We start from the raw sequence: 19,711 nt of genomic DNA on the forward strand, positions 1-19,711 counted from the left end.
TCCATTATCCAGCTCCAATATCACTATGTAACCATTTCCCTTATCCATCTTCATTGTCACTCTATTATAAAAAGTAAGCAAATTACTAAGGCATGACCTACCCTTCATGTTGTCCCTTATAGAATATCATATTCCTATCTACCCAGTCCTGAATTTTGTCTTTCATCAATTTTTCCACTACCTTAACAACCACTCCTGAGATGCTGATTGGCCAATAATTTGTCACTTCTGTCTTGGAACCTCCTTTCTGTAATGGGACTATTTTACTCTCTTACCACTCCATTGGCACTTTCCCAATACTGAGGCTTAAATTAAATAGCTTGGTCCAAGGAACTGATAATTCCCTTGCATTCTCATAAAACATGGGCTGATATGCCGTCTAATTCCATGGCTGTGTTTGTATTAAGATTCTGCAATATTTTAAGCACCTGCATTTCTTCAATCTCTGTTCTCCTATCAGTCAATGTCACATCAGATATTGCAATGTTATCACCTGGATGGTACACCTCAGCAAAATGCTCATTCAGTAATTCAGCTATTTAGTTTGGTTTTGTCTCCTCCACCATCAGCACCTTTTAAAGTCATCTTCCCATAGTCATTCTTCCTTTTACTTTCCACATAACGAAAGAGCTCCTTAGGGTTTTTCGGCCTCATCAGCTGGCTTTCTTTCATAATTAGCTTTGGCTTTCCTTACCATACAGGTCACTGTTCTTTGTACTGCTCATGACATGCTGATCACCTTTTTTCTTTATATTCCCTCTACAACTCTTTCATTTCCTACAACTCTTGCGTAATGATGCTATACATCCATCTGACTCCTACCTGATTTATCCTTCTGACTCTGGGTAGGTAGACATTTACCTCTTTGTACAAAAATCCCTTGGCCACCGCCCATGCACCACAAACATCTCTCCTCCTCCAAATTCTAATGCCAATGCTCTGCTGAAAGCTGACTCCTCAGCTTATTATAGCCATCTGCTTTGTAATTTCCCACATATCCATTATATATATATATATATATATATATATTGCTTCATGTTCTAAGAATTTTCTTTTATTAAAATGTAACTGGTGAATAGTTACACTTTTTACATAGTAATAAGTGTAATTCGAACTCATTTCAGTTTTCAGTTATACATGTATATACACACACGCATTATGCAAATATAAGATATGAATAAATAATGTCTGATCAGCATTGGAATTTATCCACCCTTTCATGAATCCTAAGTTTATTACTTAACTTTTTTTTTCCTTTTTTTTCTGCAGCTCTACTGTCTTATCAACAATAGATAATATCACATATCACATATTCTAGTATTGTTGTTGGAGATCGACAGATGCAGCTAACTTCTAATAATACATAGGAAGATTTATTTTTATTCAGTAATTGATGAATTTTTAATCACTACATCAGGCCTACACAACTTGATTGTCTTTGAGGGCCAAACCAAACTTGAACCACCTGACCAAGGGCCAGATCACTTCAGAAATATTAGACTAGTCCACTGCAACTAAACTGAAGTAAATTTGTAAGTAGGTCTAAAGTAAATACTAATTAATATGCGTATTTAAATTTTTTAGACAGTTACAATTAAAATTATAATCAAAATTATTTACAAACATATATAGCTGCAAAATTTCTCAATAAAAACCACTTAAACATAAACACAAAGTTTACTAATAATTTCACTGAGAATATCACACTTATTCTCAGTGAAATATCAGTGACTGAATGTTACATTGTGACATTCAGAATGTCACAATGTGACACATTGTATTGCTTTGTTGCCACTATTTTATCAAAGTTTGGTGTCATGTTTGAAGTGGCCGTTCTTAATATGGCCTCTAAATGATATCACTTAAAGATGAACGCTGTTTGGTTTTGTTCTAGTTCATGACCGAATATGTTTGTTCACAAGTATATGTGCTTCCAAACATACAAAATACCTGGTAGGCAGTATCCAACAAACTTAAATTTATCCTGATCCAGAATAGAATAAAACTCTTGTAAAGTACTCTCCCTATGCTTGACCCGATAGTTTTCAGAACACTGGAGATCAATAATTTCCATCTGGAGTTCAACAGGTAGATTTCCTGCTTCGACAGAAAATGGATCCTCAATCACTTTTATGCAGACTTCATCTTTATTACTCAATGGCATTCTTTTCTGAAACTCCTCACTTAGAAGTGATATGTGCTTCTTATATTTCTCCCCCACCATTGAATGATATTCTGATGGAATATTCTGTCGACAAGTTAAGAAATGTAACATATCCCCCTTAGCAAGTTGATTTTCAAACAAACTTAATTTCATTTTGAATGCCTTTATAAGTGACATTAACTGAAAAACCAACTTATTTTTACCTTGAAGCTGTAAGTTAAGGTCATTCAAGTGACCCAAAATGTCACACAAGAAAAATAAATCTTGATTCTATTCTTCATTCATTATTACTGGAAATTTTTCCGTATCTTTTTGAGATTCCAAAAATTCAAAAAAAAAAAAAAAAAAAAAATCAGTTAACGCCTTTTTATTCCCATATATACAGGGAGTAGGCGAGGCCATTTTTAGCCCTATCTAACTTTTTGGAGGCAGTTCAATCTCCACTGGTACCCAATCAGAGATAGCTGGCCCAAGGCTATCACTAATTAAGTGGCACGCAGTGAAGAGAGATGGCTCTATAGGTGCTGCCATCTCGTGGTCCCTAACCCTAACACTCGTATTTAATATCTGAAATTATGCGGGTGCTACGGTCGATTTTCTTGAGTTTACAGGACGAAAAACCTGAGTTTCCGGGAGAAAAAACCTGCTTGCCTGTGCCAGAGATCGACTAACTCGGGAACCGAGTTAGTCGATCTCTGGTCGAAAAAAGGCTTAGAAAAATTTCCTCTAGTTGCCGACTAGACTCGAAACCAAGTCTTCCTTTGTGCGGCCAAGCGCCATGGTATGCAAACGCCACATCCACTGAGCTACACAGGCTTTTCCAAAAAAAAAAAAAATTCAACTAATTCATTTTTTTTAGAGTTACAAAGCGTGACAAAACATTCCGTGGTTCAACCAATGTACATCAGTGTGGTATGGTAGATCCCCATACTCGGCATCATTTTCTTGTAGAAATGCCTGAAACATTCTTTGTTTCAAACCCCGAGTTCGAATATAGTTGACCAGAGCAAATACTGCTTTAATCACATGATCAAACTGTGAAACCTTTGAACATGACACCTGCTGATGGATTAGGCAGTGAAATTTTGTCAATGGTTTACCTGCATGTTCAATAAATGTTACAGCACCAAACTTTTTTCTACACATAGATGGGCACCATCAGTGCATACTGCTACTAAGTTCTTGAAATTTAAGGATAGTTTTTTGCTTACACACATCTTTACATTTTCTGCAATCTCCTTTCCTGTTGTTCTTCCTTTCATTGAACACAAACTCTGTCACCTCAAAATTCTTATTAGTGCCTCTTACATATATTAAAAGCTGTGCAGTATCTTTCACATCAGTACTTTCATCCATAGCAAGCGAATAATAGACAAATTCATTAGCCGATTGTTGCAGGTTATCTTTAAGATCCTCGGTAATATCAGCCCTGCGCTGAACAGTCATACGGGACAAATTGATATTTTCAAAATTATTTTTCTTATCTGGACACAATTCAGAAACGGCAATCATCAAACACTTTTTTATCAACTCTCCCTCAGTAAATGATTTGCCAGCACAAACTATTTCTTGTAATATTTTTAAGCTTAATTTTGTGGCAACTTCATTTGCAGATATCACTTTTTTAAAGGCTTGTTGCTCACTGCTAAGGAACTTCAATAACTTTGCTGCTTTTATTTGCTTCTCAGTTGCATCGAACTTGCCAAGGTTAGGATGTTTCAATTAAATGATGTCTCAGATTGTACTCTTTCAGCACAGCGATAGATTCCTGGCAAACAATGCACACTATTTTGTCCTTAAACAACGTAAAAAAGTATTTGTCCACTCAGGGTTAAATGCTCGATATTCCAAATCGATTTTATGCTTTTTACTTAAGCTCATTATGTTGAGAATATTAATTACAAAAAACTAATGAAGAAAAACTCGCAATAATGCAGGTTATGATAACAGTTATGTAATGTATTGCTCCAGCTACAAACAATCACTACACTGTCAGAGCCAGTCAAGGTACGGTCAACTTTGTGTAATACAATTCGTTCTCGTTCGTAGACATCAAGTCATTATCACGGAGATGTAACTTTGAATTTCCCCGCAGCGACACTAGCGCTAACAAAACCTCGAATTGATTGTAATAATTTGTTTTTAAATATGACAGTAGGAATAACTCCAAATGCAATTTATTGTCAAGGTGAAAGAAACATGATTGTGATGTTAATCGCATGAACGTAAACATGCAGAGTCCTTTGCAAAAATGAAAAAATTTAATTCAATGCTAGGAAAAAGTCATCTAATTTCGTATTCCCCGTATGATTTAAAAAATTCAGTCAGGCAGATAGGCCAAAATAAATAGCATTGCGGGCCGCATGCGTCCCACGGGCCATATGTTGTGCAGGCCTGCACTACATCTGTGTGGAATAAAAGAACAGTGGAATAAAAGTGTTCCTATAGCATGAAAAACATTCTGTCCTCAACAGACACTATACTGCAGAAGCAAGAAAATCAAGCTGTTTTATTTTATTGCTAAATGCAGTACAGAGACATTTATAGTCTCTGTACTATATTTAGCAACAATTAATGTATTTAGAGACCACTAGAATGGTACTTCATAATGAAAAACACTTCCCTCCCACAGACACTATACTGCATGCATGCAAAACAGATTTATTGTAGCACTAAATTTAACTATTTAACTGAACACATCTGTCCTAACATTCTCTTTGAAATTTTCAGTTGGAAAATACATGTTACAGCTGTTCATAATATGGTCATTGGGTACAGAAAGCACACAATATATTAAAGCAAATAATGATGCATATGTGTGTGTGTATATACATGTATAACTGAAATCAGTTTGAATTGCATTTGAGATTTTTGATATCATTAAGACATTTCACAAATCCTAATTTTTCAAATAAAATTCTACTGAAAAAAGTTGCAATTAATATGCCATATAAGCTTTGTGAAAATGCATTCACCTGATTCGGAAATGCTTTCTACATATCCTTCATTTCTAACTGTGGACCTGCAGTTTAAGCATGTAATACTGTGTGTATTTCCATTTTACTTAGCTTTTGTTAAATCTTGAATGAAGATATTTCTGTAAGAACTATCTCATTCAGGATTTAACAAGTTTAAAACACAAAAGGAATATGCTTATATCTAGGTAAAAATTTGAATAACTTAAAATTCTGTAAAGTAACGTATTTTGGCAATTTTGATAAGTATATACATATGAAATTACTACCTAACTTTGTATATTAGCAATGGAAGAAATTACTATTATTATATGAAATTGCTACCTAACTTTGTTTATTAGCAATGGAAGAAAGTTTTGTAAATTATGTGTAACCAAGTAGTAACACAAGTTCAAAGTTCGCCAGCCAGACACCGGGATTAGTGAAATGGCCTCAATGTGTGAGCAGAGATAATCTGACATGGTCTAGTCACTTAAGCAGAAAAGGGACCCAGAGCAAGACTAAGATCTAGGGGAGTTGATGCAGTTTAATGTACCTTAGAAAACTGAAGTATAAGAGGAGAATTGTCAGTAGGAAGTATTGATATTTACTCTGAGTTGCATTCCTCTTGAATATTTTCCACTGGTGCTAATTGTTTCATTTCAACAGTCATCATCATCAAATTCCTGATATGAACCCTCAAGGGGTATACAGGAAAAAGTACTACATGAAAAACTTACATCATTACTAACTTCCTATCTACAATAAATTTAGTTTAATCCTTTATCCAAGTGTAAGGAAACAAAGTTTGTGCCTGAAAATATCTTCAGGACTGAGGTAAGGTGGTACATCCCTTGGCAACTCATAGCAAAGGTGTACCAAGCTCTCATCACTCCTTGTCTCAGTATCTCCTATAATGCAAAGTACATCTCCTTGCAGACACTGAGACAAGGAGTGATGAGAGCTTAAGGGAAGGGCCACTACCCAGACCGGTTTTGACCTTTATTGAGGTCTTGTCAGTGGGAGGCAGACAAGGAGTGATGAGAGCTTGGTCCACCTTTGCTACAAGTTGCCAAGGGATGTACCACCTTATCTCAGTCCTGAAGATATTTTCAGGTCCAAACTTTGTTTGCTTGCACCTGGATAAAGGATTAAATTAAATTTATTATAGTCTAACCAAGTGCAAAATAAACTTCCAACATCTTTCTCTAAATCCAGAGTAATTTAATAATAAGGTGGTACACCGGTTCTCGTAAGTGTCTGCAGCAGGTGTATACCAGATTCTCTGCTCATGTGGATTATCATATTTCAGACAAACAGGACGATCTGCTCAGGTCCGGTTTGAAACACCAGTCGTATATCCAGTACCTTGAACCCAAACAGTCTGGAATTGCAGAACATGCCATCAACACCAGACATAGAGTTAAGTGGAACAAGACAAAAGTCATTCACAAAAGTCGGTTTCCTAATGGAACGGCTATACAACGAAACATGTGAAACGTTACTTCAGTCCCCTAACCTAAACAGATCCGATGGTCTATGTCTTTCTCCCTTGCAGAAGATATAAAGCAGCAAATGCTTCCTAACATATAATTGTATACACATATATATATTTAATTATTAAAAAAATGTAAAATTATTATAATTGAATAATTAAATAATTATTATTTAATAATGAAATAACTAAATAATTAAAATAATTAAAAAAAGAAAATAATAATAATTAAATAAATTTAGGAAATTTAACCTTAGCTACTTAGGTGGCACTTTGTGAACATAACAGTTATTGTTTAATTAGCCTTGTACGTGTGCTGATGATGTCTGTGATACTCAGGTGAAAATTCTACGAATAAAGAATAATTTATGTGAGTTAATTCCGTTATTATAATAGTTAGTAATATGTCTCTAATGGTATTTCCTTACTCATGGTATTCTCTCATGGAGTCTACTCATGGTATTTCCTTACTGAAAGATATATAGAATATCTTTAGTTTCAGTTTTCATGTCACTTTTATCATCTGGTTCCTTTTACTGTACTCTTTCCAAGTTTTTTTCAGTAGCCTCCAGAACATTTTGTCACCTTCCTGATATTTATTTTCTATTTTGTTACCAGTCTTACCATGACTTTTGTTTACATACTTTTACACATATCTTAACTTTCATATGTTTTTCTCTGTATTCTCTGTTTTAATCTGCCAATTAACTTGCCAGGAACTTTCAATATGATTTCTTCTTTTCCAGAAAACTGCCCCTAACTTCTTGTGACCACATAGTTCTGATTTTTCTACCCTTGCCAACAACTTTGCAACATGCTTCCTTAACTGAATCAATTTTATTTAGAGATTGCGACTGGGACTCCAGGTCTGGTTTGTCTCTGTTTTCAAACTTTCATTTTTTTTTTCTTGAATAGTATTTGTGTAATTGAGTCTCTAGTTCACCTATAAAAAAAACTGCTCAACTTTATTTCTTTTTAAAACTTTTTTACATTTTATTCTTTTCAATATGATATTCATATTTTCCTACTTAAAACTTAGTTTTTTAATGTTACTCTCACCCACGAAAAGTTATTTGCAAACCTATAGTTCATTTTGTACCATGGGTGGGTTAAGGATTTTTTTTTTTCTATTTTTATCAATTTTATCTCTCTATATATATATTTTATTTTTAATTTATTTTTTTACATAGTCTGGAAATCCTACTCTAGAGACTGAACCTGGACCTTTTTCAAGCCAATTCAGGCCTCCAATAAATGTGGTAACGGTAGAAAAATCTGGCAGAGAAATTATTTCTCACCTAAAGACAAACACAAACGTTCTTGCCCATGGTGGGATTTGAACCCTCAGCCTGTTGGTTGGAGAGCAGGTACACTAATCATTCGACCAACTAGGCCAACAAGCGATGATCACTTTCAATTTCAAATCCCATTTATATACTTTTGTATCTTGAACTGGTGTGAGGATATCACTCTCAATGATCATAGTCAATAAGACTAATTTTTTCTTGTCTTCTCTCCATGTGAATTTGTGCACATGTTTATGTCCAAAATGGTATTTACAATCACTAGTCAGTGTTCAAAGTCAGCTGTTCTTAATTTTATGCATTTTGAGGCTGTGTTTCTCAGGAGAAAGGCTTCAGTGAAAGTGATTTTGAGTATATGTATTTTGTGACATGTATAAAAAAAACACAAAATGTCAGTCTTGTGGATTCAGCGTAGGGCCTTTGGCATTGGAGTACAAATTGAGGAAAAAGAGCGCTGGAATACCCAAAGCTGGTTGCCACTTGAAAAAATTAGTTTTTCTGAAAATGTAAATAAGAAATCAAAAAGTGCAAGCACCCTGTGCATCAAAATGACAGTAAAAAATCAGAAATTGGACAATATGGAAATAAGCTGTGATTAATTTTAAAACCATCTGAAATTAAAATTCTGTGGATTCTCTGAATAAAAATGAAAATATATGGGCATCCATATAGGAGAAAATGGTTTCTGTGAAGACATTGTGCAAAGAACAGGAAAATGATTGCTTCTACATATGTTCTCTTCAGCATCTCACATGAAGAATGGAAGAGTTGCAGATTGCAAGATTGATTACAGAATATGAGCTGATAGGCATATGGAATAAAGTATTGCTTATTATTCAAAAGGGAGAGGTCATCATTGTCAATAATTTGTTCAATGATACAACCACGTCTATTTTTGTTGGCACTCCAATAAGAATTGAAGGAAGGGAATTGAAAAGTATGGGTTCAGGCAGTTGCAAGTTAAGGTTATCAAGATCGGTTTCATTTAACTCAGCACTTGGTTGTAAGTAAATTGAGCATTCTGTAATTAACCCCATGGATAGATGATTAACTACTGTTTCCAGAGCAGAATTAAGCTGAACATGTTGAAAAGGAGTATGACTGCCTACTAGAATAGCTACTCCTCCATGAGCAGGACCACCTTCAGTTCTTCCCTTGTGTACAACAGTGAAATTCCTTAAGATAAGGTCTTCATTGGGTCTTAAGTATGTTTCCTGTAGACAGAAACAGAAAATTTTGTGTTTCAGCGGCTAAATGTTGATATCACCGGTACATTTATGCTAATATTATATATATTTTGTTTCTTACTTATGTTAGTAAATGCTGTGTTTACGGTATCAGTACTTGGTTGGGACTTTGTTAGAATCTCTGAAATGCTTGAGGAAGAATTCATGCTCATGAAGTTTTTGGTTCGGTTCCATTTCGTCACCCACCACAAAGCCATACATGGATACCCACCAACTGACAAACAATAACTACGGTCGGGAGTAGAACACCATGACTACTCTAGACAGTACACCACATCAAGTCTTGAATCCTGATCCTGGACCGGGGGATGAGAGACTTACTGCAACACCGTTGATCCTTTCAGGCAAGCCCACTAGCTGATTGATTCTGGCAGGGTCCATCCAGGACTGCTTGTCTTGCTGAAGCAGAGGCTAAAGTAGTACAAGACTACCAAGATTCCCCCTTTCCAGATGTCCACGGGATACACCCTATGGCAAACACGCTGCAGGATGTTGGATCCCAGTGATGGTGGTCTAGAAGAAAGGATAGTAAAAAAAGACTCAGGATAAGTAGAACAAAGGATATGGGAAGAAAAGCAAAGAAAAAGAGGAAGAATGAAAAGGGCTAATAATATCACTGGGAGGTCCCACAGAGAGGGACCATGAGTAAAGGACAGTTGTGGTTATCATCTGATCATCCATAGATAGGCAAGTTTTACTTAACAGAGAATTGGTTAAGGGAATAGGTTGCTTAATTACCTATTTTATATTTTATTTAATAGTATACTTTTAATTTTTATTTATTTATTTTCAGTGAGTAGTGGAACTGTCTCTGTTAATGATGATGCGTCTGTTCAAGTATTAGCAGAAGAGGCTGTAGCAGTAAACCAGCTAGATCTACAGGTATTTCAATTTGTATTTTAATTACTGCTGCTTCAAATTTTGCTAATCAAAGAGCATGCCAAGTAATACTTATTATTATTAAGAGAGACTCCAGGGAGTCAGGGACTCATCGAGGGAGGCCATATACTACACACACATGCATCAGCTATCATGCTTATTCTTGAATCCATTCACACTGCTTGCACTCACAACATCCAATGGCAATCCATTCCAATCACTCACCACCCTATGAGAGAAAAGCCCTCATCTTCCTTCTTAGCAGCATTCATTCTCAGCATCCAAGGATGCCCTTCCCCACCCTCCATAAATCGAAAAATTGCATTAATTGAAATTCTGTATGACCCTTTCAGAAGTTTGTAAGTCTCAATCACATCACCCCTCTTTCTCTTGTTTGCTAGTGTCAGTAGTATACAGATTCTCAATCTGTCTTCATAATCGGTATTCCACAATGCTGATATCATTTTTAACACTCTCCTTTGCACTCTCCACTGTATCAGAATCAAAATGGAAATCAGGAGACCAGAGCTGTGCACAATAGTCCAAGTGGGGTCTTATCAAGGCCTTGTAAAGAGGCAAAATGACATCCTTATCTTTACACATGAAAGTTTGTTTCAGCATTGCAGTTATCTTTTGAATTGTATTTGCAATCTTTGCTACATGGCCCCTGAACTTCAACTTCCCATCTATTAATACTCCAAGATCCCTAGACTCATCACTTTCTTCTAGCATAATCCTACCATATTGGTAGGATTATACGACAGTGAATATTTAATCACTTTAAAGTGCATGACTTTACATTTACAGACATTGAACTGACATCCATTTTTCCATGCCCACAATTCCAGCCTATTCAAATCATTCTGCAAGTACTTCATATCAGCAGCATTCCTGATTACCTTACCTATCTTTGCATCATCAGCAAATAGCTGTATGTCACTTTTCAAATCCTTTCCAATATCATTAATGTACAGATTGAATAACAGTGGACCAAGCACTGATTCTTGTGGTACACCTCTGGTTACCTTAAATCTTGCAGACTCACATTCCCCCCGTATACCACTTTTTGATATCTGTCAGTCAGTCAGTCAGTCATCCTCTTATCCATGCTAATATTCTATAACCTGAATCCATATTCTCCAGTTTATGCAACAGCTTACCATGCTGTATTCTGTCAAAAAAAGCCTTAGCAAAATCCAAATGTATCATGGTGTATCCGTTCCCCTTGTCTAGTTTAATGGTGAGATTGTTATAGAATGTGAGCAAGTTGCTAAAACGTGACCTTCCCTAAGTAAACCCATGTTGCTCATTGCAAAGTAGAGATTCACTGTCAATCCATTTCTGAATGTGAGCCCTAACCAATTTTTCCAAATTCTTCCCCACTACTCCTGAGATACTAATTGGTTGATAATTGAATACATCGATCTTTGTGCCACCCTTGTGCAATGAAATTACCATACATTCTTTCCATTCCTGCAGAATCCTCCCTGTTCTGGGACTCGTATTAAACAGCTTGGTCAAAGGAATAGCCAGTTCAGCTGAACACTCTTTTAGCACAAATGCAGATATCCCACCACTCCCTATTGTTGAATTCTTATTCATTTTGTACAACAGCTCTGATACCTCATCCTCATACACCTGATTTTCCTCATCCAGTGAAGAGGTAGCAGTGAGCTCAATGTCACATACACTAGGTTGATAGCTTTAGCAAAATGGGTACTCATTAGTTGAACAACCTCTTCTGCATCTGTAACCCTCAAGGCTTCTGCATTTAGAAGAGTTATGCTTTCATATTCATTCTTTCTTTTACTTGTAGCATATCGATAGAATTCTTGTGGATTGTCTTTAGCATGCAGAGCCAGTTTCTTTTCATACTCAGACTTTGCTCTCCGTACAACAGTTATGACTATTCTAGCCTGCTGCTTATAATTTTCATAACGTATGCAGATTATTCCTTCCACATTATCCTTTTCTTAGGAATCTCTTTCTTAATAAGATTACACATCCATTTGACTCCTACCATATTTATTCTTCAAATTCTTTTATATTGCATCATTTAAGTATCATTTAAATGCATAACATGCTGTCAGTATTCTTCCCATCCTGCAACTGATCCCAGTCCACTGAACTCAGTATAACTTTTTCTGAATGGAACAGTCATAAACTTAGTCACTTTCCAAGTGAGTACTCCATGATCACTGTCACCAACCGGAGGCAGAATACTTACATCTTTAACTGAAACGCCCTCTGACACTATAATCAGATCTAACACTCGTTGACCTCGAGTTCCTTCTGTCACATACTGCTTGAGGAAGTTGTCCCACAATAGCTCGTGCTCTTAGAGAATACAGAGGCAAATGTAAGAAACCTAAACACTGTGTAAAACTAGCTAGACAAAAGTCATGGGAAGACCTTGGTAAGAACATAGAAAATAAATATCAAGAAAGTGGCAAGATATTTTGGAGGTTGTTGAAGAAGCTCAGAAATGGAGGAAAGAGTACTGTAAAAGGAATTAAAAATTAAATGCTCAAGTGTGGGGGTATAAAAGTCTTACAATGGCTGCACTGCATAGTTCGGAAATCCTGGACAGAGGGATGAATTCCCAATGATTGGAGTTGAGCTCTCATAGTACCCATATATAAAAAGGAAAATAAAACCAAATGTTAGAATTACAGAGGTATTTCTCTACTGAGTGTTCCTGGTAAGATTTATCCGAGTATACTTGAGAAATGATTGAGAAGGATTGTTTAAGAGAAGCTTGGTGGAAAAAAAATCTGGATTTTGGCAAAATATAGGCTGTCAGGATCAGATTTTCACTTTATGACAAATAGTTGAGAAATCATAGGAATATAAAAAGGATCTGTATTTAAGTTTTGTAGATCTGGAGAAGGCATATGACAAGGTTCCAAGAGAGAAGCTCTTCAAAATGTTATAGTTGTATGGTATCAGTGGGGCAATACTTAGTCTTTATTTGAGTCGTAAGTCAGCAGTTAGAATCGTAGGAAGTACAGGAAGATGGTTTAACGTTAAGTCTGGTGTCAGACAAGAATGTACGTTATACCCTCTGTTATTCATTATCTATATGGACCACATTATGAAGGAAAGTGGTATTAAACCTGATATCGAAATTGGAGATGCAAATGTCAGCTCTTTGCTTTATGCAGATGATGTTATACTTCTAAATAAATCCACTAAAAGTCTGCGAGATTCCCTGACCAAATCGAATAACTGTTGTAATAGATATGGTATGAAGGTCAGTAATAACAAGACGAAGAAAATAGGCAGAAGCATTGAAAATATCAACTGCATTTGAATGGAGAACTTATAGAACAAGTAAATCTAGCAAAATAAGTAAAACGATTTTTAGTGAAGATGGTAAATTAAATATGAAAATAGCCAAGAGAATCAACAAAGCTGGTATGATAGGAAGTCAACTGAATCACCTTATATGGAATAAGAGAGAAATTAGTGAAAACACTAAATTAGCTATATACAAGACAGTGTTCAAACTAATTTTAACTTATGGATCTGAGAGCTGGGTTAGAATAAAACACTTGATCAAAGACTAGAAACCACAGATGTGAGAGTCCTGAGAAAGATTAGGGGGGTGAACAGATGGCAATATTATATTAAAAATGAGAATATTAGGAAAGAACTTGACATTTTTAGCATCCACAAATGTGTTAGCAGAGCTAATCTCAAATGGTATGGTCACTTAAACAGAATGGGAGAGGACAGATTAGCAAAATAAGTGTTCTTTGCCAGGTTGGCAATAAAATGTCCCAGAGGAAGACCAAGATATCAATCCACTTATAGTAAAAAGTGGCTTAGACGATAGAAATATAAAATCTGACAATGTTGGAGCCTTGATAGGTAACAGACTAATTTGGGAGGAAAATTGTAGATAGGAAGTTGTTAATTATGTAAATTACTTTCATGTAGTACTATCATATCCTGTACACCCCTTGATGCTAAATGTCAAGAATTTGATGATGTTGGTGAAGTGTAAATTCATATAGTTTGAATCACAAAGCAAGAATTATCCACTGAATTTTGGAATTAATAATACCTAAAATTATAACGGATCTCGGTGATTGTTTCACTACCTGTGGATGCATCTGTATATGTTATATTATGTTGTGTCATGAGGTGTCTTTTTTTATGTGGAAATTCCATCTATGGCTAAAATAACAAATGTAGACACAGATTTCAGCTAACTTCTTCCTATCGGAAACAATTTCATTTGTCTCAGACTTTATTAAAAAAAAAAAAAAAATCAGCTAACACCTTTAGGTTCCTGTATATAGGGAATAGGCGAGGCCATTTAGCCCTATCTAACTTTTAGAGACTGAGTGAGCAGTTCAATCTCCACTGGTAGCCAATCAGAGATAGCTGGCCCAAGGCTATCACTAATTAATCGGTACTCAGTGAAGAAGGCGGCTAGCAAGTGCCGCCATCTCATGGTGCCTAACCCTAACACAATATTTTTAATGTCTGAAAATAGTATGGGTTCGATGGCCGATTTTCTTGAGTTTATGGGACGAAAAACTCCGAGTTTCCGGAAGAAAAAACCCGCTAGCCCATGCTAGAGATCGACTAACTCGGGAACCGGTCGAGAAAAGGCTTAGAAAAAGTTCCTCTAGTCGGTGACTAGATTCGAATGCCTTTCGTCGTGCGGTCAAGCACCGTACAATGCAAACACCACTTCTACTGAGCTACACAGGCTCTTCAAACTTTATTATTGAAATAAATTTAATAATTTCTTTCTTATGTATGTGTATTGAAATCATATAACTGAGAAATATATTTAATAATTAAAAAAATATTCACGTGCTTGTAATTTATTGTAATTTAAATGTTAAAAAATAAATACTTTTTATTATTCGTGTTAGTAGTTAACATATGATGATACAACTGCAATGAGTTTAATGACCATGATGTATTTTTGTCTGTATATTGTATATGTTTTACTGGCCTGTTTACTGGTTGGGAGACAAAAATCTAGAGTTTTCAGGAGAATAAACCTTTTGATCTCTGTATGAGACTGGCTAACTCATTCAATGGAAAAACTCTAAAGGTTCTTCCATCCTTGACTCGATTCAAACCTAGGTTCTTTCCAACCAGAGTGCTTTGTCAAAATGAACTGAGTTATGGAGGCTCATTAGTGCTAATGAAATATTTTATAAATTCTCCCAAATTGTCTTTTTCTGAGAGGAGGCCTTTTTCTTCCATCCTTTACTGGATTCAAACCTAGGTTCTTTCCAACCAGAGTGCATTGTCAAAATGAATTGAGTTATGGAGGCTCATTGGTGCTAATGAAATATTTTATCAATTTTCCCAAATTGCTTTTTTCTGAGAGGTGGTATTCCAGTATTAATAAAATGTTAACAGGGGTCCACAGGTACTTAATTCTAGTAACAAGGCTTATACGTTGGTTAGACATAACTGGTAATTAGTTTACGGAATTAACAACGCAAATGAAGTATATTAATTAAAGGTAACTTTAATGAATCACTTCTATATTTCGGCAACGTCACATTGCCATTTTCAGGAACATAAAGATATGGTATGTGCACTCAGGAACTAACACAAAGCAAATGAGGAAGAAAGCAAGAAACTAATATTGTTCCTAATGGTGCCCTCTTGCGGGCTAATTTGGTAGTCTTGGCAGTTGGGCTGAAGTTCTCATAATGAAAGTCTCCCAAATTTGGGGCAGTTTCATGCACCCAAATTTGTTGAGGTTAGGAACGTTTTTTAGAGCTGCTGAAGATTCTTTGAATAATCTTTCGTATTTAAACTTGCTGCGATGAATTATTTTTGTTTTCTTCCAACGAATTTTATGGTGGGTATCTAAGGCATGATCTGCCAGCCGAGAGCGGCTGTACTGGTGAAACCGGATGTAGTCTTGGTGTTCTGAAATCCTGATATTTGTTGTTCTGCCTGTTTGGCCAAAGTAGGACAATTTGCAGCTGCAAGGGACCTGGTATACACCAGGTAGGTCTAGGGGAAGTGGTTGGTCTTGGAGCGGATAAGGGATGCCAACTTTTTGTATGGTCTGTAACAGGAAGTAAGGTCATATTTTTTGAGGATATTGGTTATTTTTTCAGAGGTGCCCTGGATGTAGGGGATGGTGATAGACTTGGTGTAATCTTTATTGTGGAGGGGGGGGAGGGGGGTTGTGGTTTACAGGTTTTAGTATTTTTTGGATTTTTTTGGGGTTATAGCCATTGGCTAAGAAAGTGTTGAGGATGTGGTTTAGTTCAATAGTCAGGGCCTTGTCATCTGAGCAGATTAATTTTGCCCTGTTATATAGTGTTTTTTTCACCCCATATTGTTGTGAGGGGGGGGGGGGGATTGCTGGTCAATGTATCGGCCAGTATGGGTGGGTTTTCTGTAAACAGAGAAAACCAAAGATCCATTAAGCTGGCGGGTGATTAAAGTGTCTAGGAAGGGGAGGGTGTTGTTTTCCTCTTTTTCTAAGGTGAACTGGACTCTGGGGTGTTGGTTGTTTAAGTGTGTTAGGAAGGAGTGGACTGCGTCTGAGCCATGTGGCCAAATAGCAAACACATCATCCACATAACGAAGCCAAATAGTGGGTTTTTGTGGGGCGGAGTTTAAGGCTTTCTCTTCAAATGTCTCCATAAAGAAATTGGCCAAGGGTGGGGAAAGTGGTGAACCCATGGCTGTCCCCTCTATCTGTTTGTAGAACTTTCCTTGCCAAACGAAATAGCCTGAGTTCATTGTGAACTGAAATAGGGCTGAGATATCGGGTGGAAACTTGGCTTGGATGAGCTCAAGGGTTTCTTTGAGTGGGACATTAGTGAATAGGGAGGAGACGTCAAAACTGACCATTATGTCAGTGTGTTGGAGTGTGAGGTTTTCTATACTGGCTTTAAAGTGGGCTGAGTTTTTTATGTGTGATGGTGTGTTGCCAGTGTAGTGTGTAAGCGTTTTGGCTAAATGTTTGGCTAATTTATATGTGGGGGAATCAATGCCATCCACTATGGGACGCAATGGCACATTTTGTTTATGTATTTTTGGGAGTCCATATAATGGGGGGGTCTAGAATTATAAGGTTTAAGTTTGTTGGTGACTTCCACAGGCCAAGAAGTGACTTTCTTAAGGAGTCTGTGGAGAGTTCTAATCTGTGGAGAGAATTTTATGGTGGGTATCTAAGGCATGTATCTAAAGAAATTGGCCAAGGGTGGGGAAAGTGGTGAACTACAAACAGATAGAGGGGACAGCCATGGGTTCACCACTTTCCCCACCCTTGGCCAATTTCTTTATGGAGACATTTGAAGAGAAAGCCTTAAACTCCGCCCCACAAAAACCCACTATTTGGCTTCGTTATGTGGATGATGTGTTTGCTATTTGGCCACATGGCTCAGACGCACTCCACTCCTTCCTAACACACTTAAACAACCAACACCCCAGAGTCCAGTTCACCTTAGAAAAAGAGGAAAACAACACCCTCCCCTTCCTAGACACTTTAATCACCCGCCAGCTTAATGGATCTTTGGTTTTCTCTGTTTACAGAAAACCCACCCATACTGGCCGATACATTGACCAGCAATCCCCCCCCCCCCCTCACAACAATATGGGGTGAAAAAAACACTATATAACAGGGCAAAATTAATCTGCTCAGATGACAAGGCCCTGACTATTGAACTAAACCACATCCTCAACACTTTCTTAGCCAATGGCTATAACCCCAAAAAAATCCAAAAAATACTAAAACCTGTAAACCACAACCCCCCTCCCCCCCCTCCACAATAAAGATTACACCAAGTCTATCACCATCCCCTACATCCAGGGCACCTCTGAAAAAATAACCAATATCCTCAAAAAATATGACCTTACTTCCTGTTACAGACCATACAAAAAGTTGGCATCCCTTATCCGCTCCAAGACCAACCACTTCCCCTAGACCTACCTGGTGTATACCAGGTCCCTTGCAGCTGCAAATTGTCCTACTTTGGCCAAACAGGCAGAACAACAAATATCAGGATTTCAGAACACCAAGACTACATCCGGTTTCACCAGTACAGCCGCTCTGGGCTGGCAGATCATGCCTTAGATACCCACCATAAAATTCGTTGGAAGAAAACAAAAATAATTCATCGCAGCAAGTTTAAATACGAAAGATTATTCAAAGAATCTTCAGCAGCTCTAAAAAACGTTCCTAACCTCAACAAATTTGGGTGCATGAAACTGCCCCAAATTTGGGAGACTTTCATTATGAGAACTTCAGCCCAACTGCCAAGACTACCAAATTAGCCCGCAAGAGGGCACCATTAGGACTTTAGGAACAATATTAGTTTCTTGCTTTCTTCCTCATTTGCTTTGTGTTAGTTCCTGAGTGCACATACCATATCTTTATGTTCCTGAAGATGGCAATGTGACGTTGCCGAAATATAGAAGTGATTCATTAAAGTTACCTTTAATTAATATACTTCATTTGCATTGTTAATTCCGTAAACTAATTAACAGGTACTTAAAGTTTAAGTAATACTTTTGTAAGCAATAATGCTTTTTGAAATTAATACTTTGTCTCTCATTTAATTTTGTTCAGTTAGAACTTTAATGTCTTTTATTCTTTTCCATTCTATATCATGTACATGTAGCTCTTGCATCTTTATTGTTGAGTCTTCTGGATTCACTTCTACTTATTTCATTTGAAAGGCATATTGAAGATACCCTTGATACTAGGGCAAAATATTTGTGCTAAATAAAAAATATTATACACAAGTATTAAATCCATAGTGAGTAATTTCTCTGGAATATATTTAGTTTTCATGTCACTTTTATCATTTCTGATTCCTTTTACCTTGTCTTCTCTCCATTTCAAAGCTTTTTCAATATCCTCAAGAATATTTTGCTATCTTCTTGATATGGGGTGCTTAAGGGTCAAAGCTGTATAACTGAGAGGAGACCTCCACATAGCCTTTAAAGGAATGCGGAGAACCGACCAGGGCTTCTGACCTAATGTCCAATCCTCACCTTCTCGTGGTGCACCCTGTTGGGTATCTACTTTGATACTGAACGAACGAGGATGGGCTGGCAATTTGGGATTTAGCCGACCAAATTGTATTCTTATTGGTTAAACCAAAATAAAAAATGATGGTACAACATGACAAAATTTCATGCCGGCTGGGGCGTCGCCCGGTTAAACAAGGCCCCCATTGTTTTCGCCAGGGAACCAGGGCGAACAGCGAAAAGTCAGCTACTGGAACAAATCTGAAAACAAACCCCAACTCAACATCACCAGAGTTAAAGATCGGTACTATCAACGTAAGAAGCCTGAATGGCAAAGAAATGGAGCTAGCTGAGGAATTAGATAAGTACCAGATCGACATAATAGGGGTGACTGAAACAAAAAAGACAAAAACTGGTGAGATCTTTCTGAGCAATAAATACAAAATGTTATATTCAGGCAATAACAATCAAGGAAAAGAAGGAGTAGCCATAGTATTCAACACAAAATACGAGGCTAATCTTCTTGAATGGCAGTCAGTCTCAAGTAGAGTAATGTGGGCAAATATGAGAATGGGGAACTGGACAATGAGACTTATTTGTGCCTATGGTCCCACAGAAGGTTCTACTAAGGTAGAAGTGGAGGAATTTTTTGAGGCTTTAGAAAAAGCAACTGACACAATGAAAAAGGAAAA

General features: G+C 36.8%; 1 protein-coding gene across 1 annotated transcript in view; it reads left to right on the forward strand.

Moving 5' to 3' along the window:
- ATPsyndelta (ATP synthase, delta subunit) overlaps positions 1–19,711 on the forward strand; it is a 70,991-nt gene that overhangs the window by 36,479 nt on the left and 14,801 nt on the right. The window contains exon 3 of the mRNA XM_090414660.1: positions 9,958–10,046. Coding sequence (XP_090270786.1) covers positions 9,958–10,046 — 89 coding nt within the window. The remainder of the gene's footprint in view (positions 1–9,957; positions 10,047–19,711) is intronic.

Source organism: Typopeltis vanoorti, chromosome 25 (genome assembly GCF_054136105.1).
Source record: "Typopeltis vanoorti isolate ZY-2024b chromosome 25, IOZ_Tvanoo_1.0, whole genome shotgun sequence".
NCBI lineage: Eukaryota > Metazoa > Arthropoda > Arachnida > Uropygi > Thelyphonidae > Typopeltis > Typopeltis vanoorti.